General features: G+C 44.2%; 1 protein-coding gene across 10 annotated transcripts in view; it reads left to right on the plus strand.

Moving 5' to 3' along the window:
* The window catches only part of celf2 (cugbp, Elav-like family member 2), a 472545-nt gene that overhangs the window by 303158 nt on the left and 152854 nt on the right, over window positions 1-16533 (plus strand). For all 10 annotated transcript variants that reach the window (XM_068005125.1, XM_068005127.1, XM_068005132.1 and 7 more), the window contains one exon: window positions 4396-4592. In XM_068005125.1, the coding sequence (XP_067861226.1) occupies window positions 4415-4592 (178 nt within the window). In that variant the 5' untranslated portion in view covers window positions 4396-4414. The remainder of the gene's footprint in view (window positions 1-4395; window positions 4593-16533) is intronic.

Consider the following 16533-nt stretch of genomic DNA (forward strand, 5'->3'; position numbering starts at 1 on the left):
GGCTGTTTCCAGTGGGGTCCCTTGCTTTTTGTGGTATATATTAATGATTTAGTCTTAAATGTTGGGGGCATGATTAAGAAGTTTGCAGATGATACAAAAACTGGCCGTGTGATTGATGGTGAGGAGGTAAGCTGTAGATTGCAGGAAGATATCAATGGACTGGTCAGGTGGGCAGAAAAGTGGCAAATGGAATTCAATCCAGAGAAGTGTGAGGTAATGCATTTGGGGAGGGCAAACAAGGTAAGGGAGTGTACAATAAATGGGAGGATGCTGAGAAGTGTAGAGGAACAGAGGGACCTTGGAGTGCATGTCCACAGATCCCTGAAGGTAGCAGGACAGGTAGATAAGGTGGTTAAGAAGTCATACAGGATACTTTCCTTTATTAGCCGAGGCACAGAATATAAATGCAGGGAGGTTATGCTAGAACTGTATAAAACACTAGTTAGGCCGCAGCTAGAGTACCATGTACAGTTCTGGTCACCAGATGACAGGAAAGGTGTGAATGCACTAGAGAGGATACAGAGGAGATGTGCGAGGATGTTGCCAGGATTGGAGAATTTTAGCTATGAGGAAAGTTTGGATCGGCTGGGGTTGTTTTCTTTGGAACAGAGGAGGCTGAGGGGAGATGTAATTGAGGTGTAAAAAATCATGAGGGGCCTAGACAGCGTGGATACGGAGGAGCTGTTTCCCATAGCAGAGGGCAATAACCAGGGGGCATAGATTGAAAGTAATTGGTAGAAGGATTAGAGGGCAGTTGAGAATTTTTTTCACCCAAAATGTGGTGGGGGCCTGGAACTCACTGCCTGAAAGGGTGGTAGAGGCTCATCGCATGTAAGAAGTACTTGGATATGCACTTGAAGTGCTGTAACCTACAAGGCTACGGACTAAGAGCTGGAAGGTGGGATTAGGCTGGATAGCTCTTTCTTGGCCGGCGCAGACACAATGGGCCGAATGGCCTCTTTCGGTGCCATAAATTTCCACAAAGTAGTGAGAAGACTTGCAGGCTGATTAACAGTCTGACAAGCCGCGACATGAATGCTGTTTCCATGGCCGAAACTATCTTTATACCAAACGATAGAGTGGTTAGTCCTCTATGGTGGTGGGAATATTTTACGGGTGCCTACAGTCCTTACAATCCACTGACCGGATACGAGTATCCCACTGAACATCAACCCAAATTCAGAGCCGGCCGTCTGGCCCTGCGGCTCGAACCCTGCACCTTGTAACACCAAGGTGGGAATGTTAACACGAAGCCAAAGAGTCTCTTCAACAAGCCTAATAAGTACATGTTGTTATACAATGCTATTTTTGAGTTACTCGACGATGCTATTGGGTAGCGACACCTCCTGTTGTGGCACAAAACCGTACAGAACAAAAGGTTCCTGATTCCAACCCCGGGCTGTGCTGGGCTAGCTGATCTCAGCCAGGGCGGTACGTTGAGGTGCTGTAATTAGTTCCAGCACCCTGGCCTAAGGAAAGGGAAAAGAATTAGGCAGAGTTTCCCGTTCCTGATAACTATCCGGTGGTTCCGGACATCGGAAAGGACAGGATCTGACTCTGCTGTGACGCCCATCATGGGTGAATAGTCTGTCGCTGTTTAGGCTTTCACGTGCAGAAGGGCCGTTTGGTCGCGAGATCCCGCACCCATAGCCGAGCACCAGTTAGCACCTTCAGGAGTAGAGAGGGCAGAATAAAATTCTACACTCTAATGACAATTACCGTACTCCCAACCCGAGTGTAATAATTAGTTTTTTTCACCATCTGTCATGTAAAGATGGAATTCAGAGGACCACATGTTGCTGGTCAAAATGAAGAACCACAGTATCCTATCCCTGCCCCCTCTAACAAGGTCGCCTTGTTGAATTTACTATCAACAGCCAGTAATGTTTGGTTGTTCAGTTTGTGAAATTGTCAAGAATGTTGGTTTCACAAGGGATATTTGTAGTTTCAAAGATTTGTCCTAACTGGTTCAGGAAGTGCAAGCAGCATTGTTTTTGTCAACCTAACAAGGACGAGACTGTACGTCAGACGTATACAACAGGCCCATTTCAGTAGGCTTGAAACATCTGAAAATGTAGCATTTTGTGGTTTATTTTTTTGATTGGAAGTCTGCAAAATGTATTTCAATATCTCAGTAAGATTCGTGGCGCTAGTTATGGCATTCACATTTCTTGGTGATAATTGGTAATATAAGGCCAGCCTGACGGTGCAGCATGTTCCGCGGGACCTCAATGCACGGTGCGACAAAGTGGAAGGATGTGGGTTTGTGCGCTCAGCTGCCCACCCCATTGAGCTGCAGGGTTCAACTGCTTCACCGGGGAGAGACAAATGGAGCTAGTTTTCCCCCTTCACCGCTTGGGTGGTAAACTGGTGGAGCGGAGCGGAGTGGATCGTCCGCCCATTAAAGCACCCGCCCGATCTTCGTTCCCATTGATCCACTCCATCAGTTCACCACCCAGGCGGTGAAGGTGAAAATCTCCCCCCCGCCACCCCATCACCGTATGAGTGGAGGAGTCCAAAACTAGGGGTCATGCATATAAATCCAATAGTGAATTCAGGAGAAACTTCTTTACCCAGAGACTGGTTAGAATGTGGAACTCACCACCACAAGGAATAGTTGAGGCAACTAGCATAGATGCATTTAAGGGAAAGCTAGATAAGTAGACGAGGGAGAAAGGAATAGAAGGATATGTTGACAGGGTCAGATGAAGAGGGGTGGGAGAGGGCGCATGTGGAGCATAAACGCCGGCGTAGACCTGTTGGGTCGAATGGCCTGTTCTGTGCTCTAAATACCATGTAAAACGAGGGAAAATCAGAAGCAGAATTATTGCGCTCCGGAGCCTCATTGAGTAAATGGGCCATAAAGCAAGAGACCGAGCTGTGCAGACAAGGTAGGTCCCAGGTTCAATCTCTGTCCCGTGCTGAGTTCCTTGATCTCAGCTGCAGCAGTGCTGCATTTGGCTCCAGTTTTCTGGCCTAAGAAGATGGAAGAATCAGCCTGCTTTCTCCCCTCCTGATAGATTGCTATCTGGAGACCTTCCTGCGGGAAAGTTTGCACGTGTGAACTTCGGGTGCAGACAGGACCGGGTCCAGCTGTACTATCTCATCCCTGGTGTTGAACAAACTGCATATATACACCATCTGTATATACATACATGAAAAATGGCCAGTTGGATAAGTTTCTGGAAGGCAGGCATGAATCAAGAGAGAGGGAAAGAAAGTTAGAGGGAATCTATTTTTAGATTGAAAGCAGAGCCATACCAGGGTCACAATTCACCTCTTCATGGCTGGTCTTTAGAACAGTAAAGGAAGAATAGAGATTCAGCCAACAAGGCCTTGTGCTTGGACAGGGTACAAGACACAGGAAGATCCAGGTGAGGAACGGAAGAAGATAACTTGCAAAAGAAAGAGCTATGTTGAACCCTCTTCAAAAAGAGAGGGAAGAGAAATTTCAGTTGCTGTTGGTCCTTAAATAGTACCAGTCATTGTACGTACCATTTTATAGACGTAAGGCTAGACAGTGGAACTTTTGCTGATCATATCCACATGTAAATGAGCTCTGAAAATAATTATTTGCATTTTCATTTGATTGAGTCATTTGATTAGTGTTTAGAGTACTTCCTGTCATGAACTTCCTTTCTTTCTTTGGCATGAATCAAGCTTTGCCTTATTCTTAACTCCGGCGACAGTGACCCTCTCTTTACAGCTGATGAAAACACAGTTATTAATTGGTCTTTTGTATTGTGCTTTTCCCCATTAAACGACATAATATAAGTAATAATTGCCTTTACGTGACCTTTTATCGCATCAAAGTGTCTTGGTGCGTCACATGGTGAATGTGAAACCACCACAGTTAGCGTATTTGTTTGTCCTATCGCCCACAAGCAGCCAATCTGCTCCACTTTCTCACCATGATCTCCAGTCGCCCTCTGCTGCTTTGCACAAGCGCCCAGTGTCCCATATGTGAGCCTGGACAGTCAACGTTTGGCAGGCAGTCAATCTTGCCGTCCTGGAGAGTCACCGTATATATTTAAGAGATGGTGTCACTGTGCTGGGGAGTTACTGCACTGTATTTAAAGGAATGGTTATTCACTGCATTGGGGAGTCACAAGGTTATGGACAAAGAAGGTCCTTCAGCCCAAATGATTTCATCCTACCAGCGTACCAACCACCTTCCCATCTGTTTCTTAATATGTCCGAGCCTCAATTTGACTTCCACATGCCCGCACACTGTCCAGCAGGGGTCACTGGATCGATATTAGGACCAGGAATCCCTGTCCTGAGATGGGATTTGGTCAGAAAAGCAATACTTTGTGATTATTTTCATGAAGCGATGAGCGGGTTGCCATCTTGATACATGTCTAACCTGACATTTTTCTTTTTTTTTGTTAACAGTAACGGTTCAAATAGCAAGATGAATGGTGCAATAGATCACTCGGACCAGCCAGACCCAGATGCCATTAAGATGTTTGTTGGCCAGATCCCACGATCCTGGTCGGAAAAAGAACTAAAGGAACTGTTTGAGCCGTACGGAGCAGTCTACCAGATCAACGTCCTTCGAGACCGCAGCCAGAACCCTCCACAGAGCAAAGGTACAGAGTTTGTTTTCTAAGTTGTACAGTTTCACTCCCTACTGGGAGAAGCACTGTAGAGATGCACACAGCAGGGCTGTTTTTCTCCCTAATTACTTGAATGTTGAGATCCTGGAAGTTCTGCAGATCCGTGTAGTGTGACTTGCAGGGCATGGAATGGGTTAAGTTGTGAGATCGGTGTGTTTGGTGTGAAATGCATCATTCACTAAGCATCTGACAAGAAAATGCAGCTCCACCACATGGGATTTGTGGAAAGTTTAGATTCTCCTACTCTTGGGAATATGTGAAACAGTACTGGTTATGTTAAAGTGATGGTGTCACTGAAATGGAGAGTCACCCCATTATATTAAAGGGGCGGTGTCACTGTATTGGGGAGTCAATACTTTATATTAAAGGGATGCTGATACTGTACTGGGGAGTCAGGCAGCGCCTTTCTTGACCACAGGATGTCCCAAAGTGCTTTACAGCTCATGAAGTACCTTTTGAAGTGCAGTCACTGTTGTACTGTAGGGAATGCAGCAGCCAATTTGCACACAAGGCCCCTCAAATAGAAATTAAGTAAATGACCAAGTCAACTATTTCAGATGTTGGATGAGGAATAAATTTTGGCCAAATCTCCCTTGTCATTCTTTGAATAGTGCCGTGGGGTCTTTTATGCCCACCTGAGAGGGTAGGCGTGGCCTCAGTTTAATGTCTCATCGGAAAGACAGCACCTCCAACAGTGCAGCACTCCCTCAGTACTGCACTGGCATGCCAGCTTAGATTAGCACAAGACTCTGGAGTGGGGATTGAACCCACAACCTTCTGACTCGGAGGTGAGAGAGATACCACTGAGCCACAGCTGACACCTGTAGGCTCATCAAAATAGAAACCAGTACTGTATACATTAAAGCAAAGAATGAAATCTTAATTTGTTTTGTTATTCCCCCCCCACCCCCTAAAACCGATCTTTATTTTAACCCTTTACACCCATTTTATTTTCAATGTCTCTGAGGCAAATCCGTTTGGCTTGGAAACATTTCCAACCCATCAGCATTGATCCACCTTACTGACGTCGCCCAAAAGCATTATAGGGAAGGAACTTCCAATTCCAACCCTCCCTCCCCAAAGCAATTTACTTCCCTGGGAAACCTAGCCAACATGAGCTTGCATACAACAGACCAATGGGAAGTCCATCTCCGAGTTGAGGGTGCTGACAATCGTAACACCAGAGTTATCCAGTCATCCTTGTTTTGCTTCATTTAAGCCCCTTTCAGAGCAAGTTTAATGCTGAAATGTCAAGAAGGTGTTCCATTAGTCAGAGTTTAAAATAAAAGTGGAATTTCTGGCTTTCCTCCAAGAGCAAGATTCCAGTTACTTGCCATCATAGCAGGTGACCCAGTTTATAATTAACACAAGATCAATAACCGAAGTACTCGAGATGTCATTTTGCAATATCGTTGGCGGACAGCATGAAGCCTGAGCTGGTCCCCATCCTACCCGCGGGTGCAATGGATCAGTGCAGTGGATAGCAAGAGCCCAGACAGCCTCCACATCTGGCAGTCGGACTGTAGCTTTCAGGAATGTTCACCTGGACGGTACCTGCTCGTACCTTATAATGTGCACCCTCCACCCATCACACACCTTACGTTAACCCCTTTGGGTATTGTATTCCTCTATTACTGGGCATGTTATTGCAGGATAACTTCATTGGATTGGAGTAAAGAAAGAATTTGCATTTATATAGCACCTTATCGCATCCTTAGGATGTTCCAAAGCGCTTTGCAACTAAGTTACTTTTTTAAAAAAGGAAGTCACTACTGTTATGCAGGCAAATGCAGCAGCTAACTTGCGGATAACAATGTCGCACAAGCAGCAAAGGGATGAATTATTAGATCATGTGTTTTTTAGTGGCATTAGTTGAGGGATGAATGTTGGCCAGGCCTCTTCCCCTGCTTCTCTTCAGAGTGGACCATGGGATCTTTTATGTCCACTTAGACAGGGCCTCCGTTTAACGCCACATTGGAAAGACATTATCTCCAACAATGCGGCGCTCCCTGAATACTGTACTGAAGTGGAAGCCTAGGTTACGTGCTGGAATCCATACTGCAGCTTGCACCCGCACCAGAACCTTCTGGACTTAAACGTGAGAGTGCTGTCAACTTATCTAAACTGACACTGCATTGATTGGATGACTGTGTTCGGTGTAGCTCTTTAAACTAACACTTACAAACTTGAGTGATCAGCCAATAGCCAGATTGTGCCATTTTGCCGGACGGTGTTGAAGCTCTCAATTTAGTACGAAATGAGGCATCGCTGCTGCCTCTGGAGGTACTGGAACTCATCTGAAGAGCTAGCTCTTCCCTGATGCCTTCAGAGGCCGCCATTCTGCTGGCAGCAAGCGGCCTGTGCATAAACACCAGAAATGCAGATTTCTTCCTCACTTGCCTGTACCCAGAGAATGGTTAGAATGTGGAACATGAATGAGTTGAGGCGAATAGCATAGATGCATTAAAGGGGACGCTAGATAAACACGTGGGAGAAAGGATTAGAAGGATGTGCTGATAGGGTTAAATGAAGATGGGTGGGAGAAGGTTCGTGTGGAGCATAAACGCTGGCATGGACCAGTTGGGCTGAATGGCCTGTTTCTGTGCTATGTAATTCTGTGAGGATTGGGGTGAGTAATTATACAAATGTAACTGAAAGGTTAGATAAGTGGGAGAGAAAGTTTTTTTTAATAAAGGATCTATGAAGCACCCTAGGACACAGGAACATGAATCTGAGAGATAGTGCTGGCGTGACATCAGGTGATCCAAGACCTAGCACCTATACATTTGAACTAGTAAGAAAACTACAACTAAACCAGGTAATAAATTGTTAAAGACCAGGAAGGATCTCCAGAGGGTAAGTGCCTATCAGGAGTGGTGCTTACCCTAGAGATACCTTTCCCTTTAATGCATATCTAAGGATTACATTGTACTTATTATATTTTACATCCAGCCAGTCTGTAATTTTGTAATAAAAAATCTGTCTTTGTACTTTGCATTGAAGTAAATCGACTGAATTAGATTACATTTCCATCTCATTACACTTGTTCAATCAAGAAAATTTCACATGACAGCCTAAATATAGGTTTCGTGATAGTGGAAAATTGACAATCGTCCTTTTGTTTTTTTAACTGCAAGTGTCGCAAGCAGGCAGCTGACAGACTGTCCCGTGGTGTGGTAACTCGTGTCTGAACCTGCTGTTTTCCCTACTCATGGGTTCTCATTCTCGGCCAAGTGGGGAGGGGTATATAGACCAAGATTTTTATTATATAAGTAGACAAAGGATATACTACATAATATGATATATTGTACATGGTACATTGTATTTTGTACATGTGGTATACAATAAAATATATTCTGTAGCGTATTTAATACATTGTGTGATGTACAGTGTATACTGTATAACTTTGCACAATGTATTTAACGTATGATGGGATGTGTAGTGTATATTATAACATATTGCTATGATAACTGACTTTCATCACCCCATCATTGGTCTTTAACAATTTATTACCTGGTTTAGTTGTAGTTTTCTTACTAGTTCAAATGAATAAGTGCTAGGTCTTGGCTCACCTGATGTAGTGCCAGCACTACCTCTCAGACACATGTTCCAGATCTCTGTGCCCCTCCAATTCTGGCCTCTTGTGCATGCCCGATTTTCTTCGCTCCACCATTGGCGGCCGTGCCTTCAGCTGCCAAGGTCTTAAGCGCTGGAATTCCCTCCCTAAACCTATTTTTTTTTTCTCTCGCGCTCTCTCTCTCTCGCTCTGTGTCTCTGTCTCTGTCTCTTTCCCCCCCCCCCCCACCTTTGAGACCCTCCTTAAAACCTACCTCTTCAACCAAACTTTTGGTCACCTGTCCTAATACATCATCATAACGCTCCTGTGAAGTGCCTTGGGACGTTTTACTACATTAAAGGTGCTATATAAATGCAAGTTGTTTTTGTTATTATATATGCTCACATCATTTATTCTGCTGCTGGAATAAAACCAGGTCATGTGATGTCATGTACTTTCAGGCCTCATCATTTTTATGACCCTTTCAGCTACAAGACACACAAAGCCCTCAGCATCCCAGCCCATAACAGTAAAATAAAATGCGCAGCAGTGAGTGTAAGGCAATCTCACAGAGCCGATTCTCATAAGCTGCTAAAGCTTCACTCTCGTGGGATCACATTGCTCCATTGAATTACTATTTTGTATCCTATTTCAGGACCCTCCATAACTCCATAAATAGGCAGTAATGCTTATTTCAGTTATTTTTTTATATCAGCTGCTAGAGGCACCACCTGGTGTAACACAAAGCCGCTCAAATGAGAAGATGCCATGTTTGGTTGCGAGCCTGTGCTGAAGTTAGCTGAGCGGCAGGTGAGGCACACCTGGGCTAGGGGCGGGGGAAAAAAATCATCCGGGGTTCCCGCTCCTGATTGCGAGCCGGTGATTCCTGCCGGAGAGCAACACTTGTGTGTGGGAATCAAGTGAAAAAGGGATAGGGCTTAAATTTGAAGTACTCCATGTAGAATTGCCCGCTGACACTCTCTCTACAATGACAACTTGCGTTTATATACTGCCTTTAACATAGTAAGACGTCCCAAGGCACTGCACAGGAACGATTATCAAATGACATGTGACACCGAGCCACTTGGAGATATTGGGACAGGTGACCAAAAGCTTGGTTGAGCAGTTAGGTTTTAAGGAGCGCCTTAAAGGAGGAGAGAGAGAGGTAGAGTAACGTAAGGGTAGGAAGGGAATTCCAGAGCTGAGGGCCTAGGCAGCTGAAGGCACGGCCGCCAATGGTGGAGCAAAGAAAATCGGGGATGCACAAGAGGCCAGAATTGGAGGAGCGCAGAGATCTCGGAGGGTTGTAGAGCTGGAGGAGGTTACAGAGATAGACTCCATATGAATGATAAGCACCTGGAGGGTGCCAGGCACCGATGGAACCATACATCAGCTTGAGTCAGAACTCTGAGGACAGGAAGGAAGAAAACTGGAGAAGACAAATACATGTTTTCCATAGATTTCTTGCCTTTTTTTTTTAAATAAAGAAAATTTAATTAATGACAGCAGGTGTGCAATCAAATATGTTCTGAAACCTTAATTACAGCCCAAGTCTACAGGGAGTCATCGTTTCTAGTTTAATACAAAGAAACAAACAATATGACATCTGTCTAAACGAAAGAAAATCATACTCAAATCTGTGCATTCCATGTGTTCAACAGCCTGAGGACTCTCTTTGAGTACCTCCAGTTAACTCCTGATGAAAGTTATTCAAATAGCTGGAAAGGCTGAGTAAGTTATTTTTCACTGTGCCCTGACGAAGCTGTGCTGTGCTGTGGGCTGCGATCCAGCCCCTTCGTATGGTTTGATTTGTATTCACCAGGTAGATGCAGCAGATCTGTTACAGCAAGCCCGACTTATCATAGTATCATAGGTACAGCAGAGGACGAGGCCATTCAACCCATCGTGCATGTGCCGGCTCATTGAAAGAGCTATCCAATTAGTCCCATTCCCCTGCTCTTTCCCCATAGCCCTGTAAATTTTTCCCTTCCCTCCAAGTATTTATATAGTTCCCTTTTGAAAGTTACTATTGAATCTGGTTCCACCGCCCTTTCAGGCATTGCATTCCAGATCATTACAACTTGCTGCGTTAAAAGATGTTTCCTCGTGCTGCCTCTGGTCTAATTGCCGATCACCTTAAATCTGTGTCCTCTGGTTACCGACCCTTCTGCCACTGGAAACAGTACTTGTGCCGTTCTGCACAGTACTGAATCAGGTTCAGGAGCACTGGAAGCCAAATAGCACTGGTAGGGCAGACTTCACTGAAGCCTTACTAGAGTGCCGCAGTGTGACTGACAGTCAGTCCCTGATCGGGACTGCGATCAGGACAGATTTTCCTTTCACCCGCAGGTCCGTGCGCACAAAAGAAAGCCTATGGCCTAGTGGGTGTCACTGGATAGCCGTCAGTCGCAGGGAACCTAGCTGATCTGTTTTTTAAAAAAAATTGCCGTGCTCCCTAACCCAGAGGTGCTCCTACTGCCTCACTGAATGCAATTAACTGTCTCATCACAGACCAGTAATCAAACCCAGCCTCTTCCTGCATGGTCCAATTCTGCAATGAGCCGTCCAATTGAAACATCGGGGAGCTTCCTGATTTAAATTGGGAGTCATGTGACATGGTGTTGGCAGAGGTGCCTAGAGCTGATGTGAAAGTCTGTATCACCAGCACCACTGTATTTATTACATAGCCTGAGATACGTCACTTCAGCAGTGTCCTCCGATTTCCTTTCAAAATGTTGAATCTTCCTTCGAAGGTTCTTTTTGTGTCCCAAAGGGGTCTCTGTTTCACCATCATAAAGAATGATTTTTAAAGCTTTTAAGGGAAACATGTGTATACCATGGATTTCAGGATGGCAGCGCCTCATTTTGTCTAAGTCAAGAGTTCATTGTTTCCAAGAGATTTTCCACAACAGTAGATATTGAGATGTGTTCGTTCTGGGTAGCTGGAACTGAATGTACTGCCTTGTGATGTGGCTTGATATTGTATTGCCCTGTTTGAACCTGTAGATTCTAACATTGTAGCCTACATATCTGACAATGCTGCCTAGCTCTGATCACATCATAGCTCTGATCAGCAGTGGTCTCCCTCCACGCTTTCATTATTGGGTTTAACATGTTGCTGGTGGTTCATATCCTGTAGTCTTCATAACTGCAGATTGAAGATGCAATCGGCATCACTAAAAACATTATGCTTAGCTCTGCCAACGGTGTTTGACCATGGGGTACTAGAATGAGCCACACAGATCAGGTAGAGGACAGGCTCCATCCTTGGTCTGTCCTGTGTTTATTGATCTCAGTCTGGCCGGTTACAATTGGCCTCATTGTCTGGGGAAGTAAGAAGAAAAATTAGCCATTGTTCCTGTTTCTGGTCATTGTCCAGTGATCTGGTAGAGTGTGTATGTATCAATGTCAAGTGAGAGCAGGATCAGGCTTGTCCGTGATGCCCTGATGAATTAATAGCTTGATGACACTCATACAAGATGACAAAGGACCAGTGAAATCCTGCTGCTTGTGGAACTGTATCCCAACATAAATCAGTACCTTTTAGGAGAGGTGGAAGAAAACTGGAAAAGAAAGAGGTATACTAGGCTTAAATTTATTGCAGTATTTAGTTAGATGATGGAGCTGAAGTCTGAACACTGTTACCAGGAAATCACCAGACTGAGGCAAAAATACCTTTTTAAAATAGTCTTGTTGGACAGCGCTGAGGTACCAACACTAACGGCCATAGAATAATAGGATGCAAACTCACGGCCATGATTCCAAATTTGGCTTAGGCCAAGTTGGAAGGGATAAACACAGAACAAAGGATACATTATCACAAAGAGAAGGGAACAATCAAGAGGAGGAGTCAATGTGAAACCCTTTCACACATCTCCTTTGCTTGATTATAGAGCACCATGGGCAGAGCTCTCTAAAGCCTGGACACTACACTGAGGAGAGGAACTGATAAGTAAAAGGATAGGGAACGTAAAATAAAATGTACTCTTAAGCCTCCCCATGTTGTTAAAGCAACATCTAGGCTCAGCTCAATGAACCTTGTTAATATGTTGATTGGTAAATTGACTTGCTGTAAGGTTGCCAACTGGAGTCTCCAGGAATTGAAGATTAATCTGCTGCGAGCAACCAAGGAGAAAAATCATAGGGGCATTAAAAAAAAATGGTGTGATTTTTTTCATTTTTTAACAGTTGTTTATTAGTTATAAAAAAAAATAGTGGCGATGGGAAGGAAAAAAGGCTGTTTGAGTAGGTGGGACGGTTGGAGGCAGGAGGTCATGTGATGAAACCTCCAGGAACACGTCCAAGCGGAGTTGGCAACCCTAACTTGGTGCCATACCCAGCATGAGTTGTCGGGGTGGAAAGGTGGAAGTTGGGGGGGAGGAGTCGGAGTCGGGGGAACTGAGTAAATAGATTCATAGAGACGAGTGACCCAGTTGGCCATTGGAGTAGACGTTAATGCGTGTTAAAAGCTTGCATTGCTCAAGCAAGCGCAGTGAATTAAAACAGCTCCATGAGAGAATTCTCAAGGAATCCATGGGCTGCTGCGTTCTATAAATGAATTTGAAAATGATTCAATCTGCTTAATAGTTACAATAAACTTTACAGCAGGTTTCTGCACTGGAATAACAGACCTCCAGTACTTTGACCTCGATTCAGGCCTGTGTCCTCTGGTCATTCAAAGAACACCAGAACATCCATTCAAACTTCAGTAATAATTGCGGTTGTGACTAAATCCTGTTTTTTCTAAAGCAGCCACAGAAACTTGTGGGGATGAAGATGGAAAATGTCTGTGCGGGACAGTACTCTGTTGTTATTCATTCGTGAAAGGATTTAAAGCTGCTTTATTATTACTGTCAGTTCCTGGCACTATGAGAACCACAAAAAAGGAAAAATATGTACGTGGGAGAAGCACAAGGTTACATCTGAAAGGGTTGCAGTTTCCAATGATAAGCTGAATACATATGCTAAAATGTGTCTTTTAATCAAGATCCACAGCAAGGTCACCCGATTGGAACATGGAGAGCAGTCACTCAAGTCCTTTAGTCCTTTCGTATAAGATAATTTTCTTTTTAGAAAAGGAACTTGCCACAGAAATAAAGTTGGTTCAGTCCGAACACACAAATTAAAATGGAATAATCAAGCTTGAAGCTGAATGGGTTGTCACAGAATTGTAAAATTACTCATCAGGCATTTTGCCAAATCAAATACCTCTGGAGTCCTCTCCGAATTTAAAGCTTATAGATATCATTTTAGAACAGAAATCCCGTCTCCAGACTCCCCAGAGACTAATGACAAAAGTATTCAGCTGACCTATGTTGTGATCCATAATTCCCCAATCTTCAGATGACTCTGCACTTTGTTCTGTTCTCCTCCACATCTGGGACAGGATCCAGATTCCAGCATTAAGCACACACACAGTAGCACTGGGAGGTCTGAGCTGGCGATACAAGTGATTGAAAGTAGGCAGTCTTTGAAATCATTAAGAATAATTGAGATTTCTTTTTAATTTTTAGTTTCAGTTGACCAAATTGCAACCTCCCTCTCCCCTTTGCCCATTGAATTTGGGAGAGTCAAGAACAAGGGGACGCAACCTTAAAATTAGAGCTAGACCGTTAAGGGATGATGTCAGGAAGCACTTCTTTACACAAAGGGTAGTGGAAATCTGGAACTCTCTTTCACCCCCCCCCCCCCCCCCCACCCTCCAAAAAAGCACTTGAGGCTGGGGGCCAATTGAAAATGTCAAAACTAAGATTACTAGATTTTTGTTAGGTTGGATATTAAGGGATATAGAACTAAGGTGGGTAAATGGAGTTAAGATACAGATCAGCCATGATCTAACTGAATGGCGGAACAGGCTCGAGGCCTGCTCCTTTTCCTATGTTCCTAATTTGCACCCAGATGTGAAACAGCCACGCTATAGCACAAACAAACACCTTGCTCACTACAGAAGATCCTTCAGCAGGTGAAGTTCTCATTTTGTTTGAGAAACAGCCCAAACTGGGGAATTTCAATAACTGAGCAGTTGCGCATGGTTGAACATAACATAAGAAATAGGAGCAGGAGTAGGCCATAAGGCCCCTCGAGCCTGCTCCGTCATTCAATAGATCATGGCTGATCTTCAACCTCAACAGCACTTTCCCACCCGATCCTCATATCCCTTGATTCCCTGAGGCAGCCCTTGCTAATATGTTGATCAGTACATACACTGTACAGGGAATTTCACTTTCTGGCAAACCAAAATGGGGGTGGGATGTTGAAGAAAAAAATGCAAGGTGGGTGAAACATTCATAGCCGTGGCTCAGATGGTAGCACCGTCGCCTCTGAGTCAGAAGGTTGTAGGTTCAAGTCCCACTCCAGAGACTTGAGCACAAAATCTAGACTGACACTCCAGTATTATACTGAAGGGAGTGCTCCACAGCCAGTGGTGCTATCTTTTGGATGAGACGTTAAACCTCTGCCCCATCTGCCCTCTCAAGTGGCTGTAAAAGATCCCGTGGCACTATTTGAAGATGATCAGGGGAGTTCTATGGCCAATGTATATCCCTCAACTAACATCACCAAAATAAACTATCTGGTCATTATCACATTGCTGCTTGTGGGATCTTGCTGTGCGCAAATTGGCTGCCGCGTTTCCCACATCACAACAGTGACTACACTTCAAAAGTACTTAATTTGCTGTAAAGTGCTTCGGGATGTCCTGAGATTGTGAAAGGCACTATATAAATGCAAAACTTTTACCATGCCTGCGAATGAACATTCACCAGTGACCTATCCAGACTTACTGTATGTTACAAATATTGGCTGGAATTTTCCAATCAGGACTAATGATGTTTAATTGTCTCCAAGCTTACAAAACCAAATTTCGGAAGGAATTAAACAAGTTAAAATTTAAGGAAGATTTGGATAGATATTTGAGTGATTGAGGGGTAGTAGTTTTTGGAACCAGCTAGATAGACTGCAGAATCTTTTCTGGTCCTGTACTTTTCTGTGATACGTTCAATGAAATTCTCAATCTATCTTTCGAATATAATAGAAATGATACATCTAGCATGTGTTTTCATCACCCCTCTTGTGTCACACAACTTATGTCATAGTGGTACATGGACAAATTTATTCTAAGCAAACAAAATTTCATACAGCGAATTGACTAATATCGCACCCCACCACAACGCCACCTTGAAGAGGAGAGTACCCCTTTAAGTTTGGGAGCAAATCTACTGACCCCCACAACCCTCCTCTGAAGTACTACCAAACCTACCTCTAAGCTCCTATTCTTAGAAATTAAAGCAGGTTAACAAGACCATAAAAAATGCAAACAAAGCATTAGGGTTCATTTCTAGACTAATAGAATTGAAAAGCAGAGAAGTTATGTTAAACTTGTATTGAACCTTGTTTAGACCACACTTGGAGTACTGTGCACAGTTCTGGTCTCCATATTATAAAAAGCATTTAAAGTCACTGGAGAAAGTGCAAAAAAGATTTACAAGGATGATCCCAGAACTGAGAGGTTATAACCTCTCAGGAAAGGTTGAACAGTCTGGAGCTTTTCTCTAGAAAAGGGGTGACCTAATAGAGGTATTTAAAATTATGAAGGGGTTTGATAGGGTAGACGTAGAGAAAATGTTTCTGCTTGTGGGGGAATCCAAAACTATGGGTCATAAATATAAGATGGTCACTAATAAGTCCAATAAGGAATTCAGGATAAACTTCTTTATCCAGAGAGTGGTGAGAATGTGGAACCTTTTATCACAAGGAGTAGTTGAGGAGAATAACATATATTTAAGGGGAAGCTAGATAAACACATGAGGGAGAAAAGAATAGAAGGATATGCTGGTAGAGTAGAGTAGAGTAGAGTAGGAGGAGGCTCGTCTGGAGCACAAATACTGGCTTAGACCAGTTGGGCCGAATGGCCTGTTTTTGTGCTGTAAATTCTATGTAATTCTGGTCTTATGCAGATCAATGGTTTTCAGACTTCCCTGTGTGGGTGACGCCCTGCAAGTATTGGCACACTGCTGGGGACCCCTGCAAGTATTGGCACACTGCTGGGGACCCCTGCAAGTATTGGCACACTGCTGGGGACCCCTGCAAGTATTGGCACACTGCTGGGGACCCCTGCAAGTATTGGCACACTGCTGGGGACCCCTGCAAGTATTGGCACGCTGCTGGGGACCCCTGCAAGTATTGGCACGCTGCTGGGGACCCCTGCAAATATTGGCACGCTGCTAGGGACCCCTGCAAATATTGGCACGCTGCTGGGGAAGGATAGTGGGGGGACACTAGTCAGTCAAAGTCTCGATTTGACCGACAACACAGCACAACCATGACGACATCATCCAAAGCCCCTTTGCCATTTGCGTC

The sequence above is a fragment of the Heptranchias perlo genome, chromosome 24, assembly GCF_035084215.1.
Source record: "Heptranchias perlo isolate sHepPer1 chromosome 24, sHepPer1.hap1, whole genome shotgun sequence".
Lineage (NCBI taxonomy): Eukaryota > Metazoa > Chordata > Chondrichthyes > Hexanchiformes > Hexanchidae > Heptranchias > Heptranchias perlo.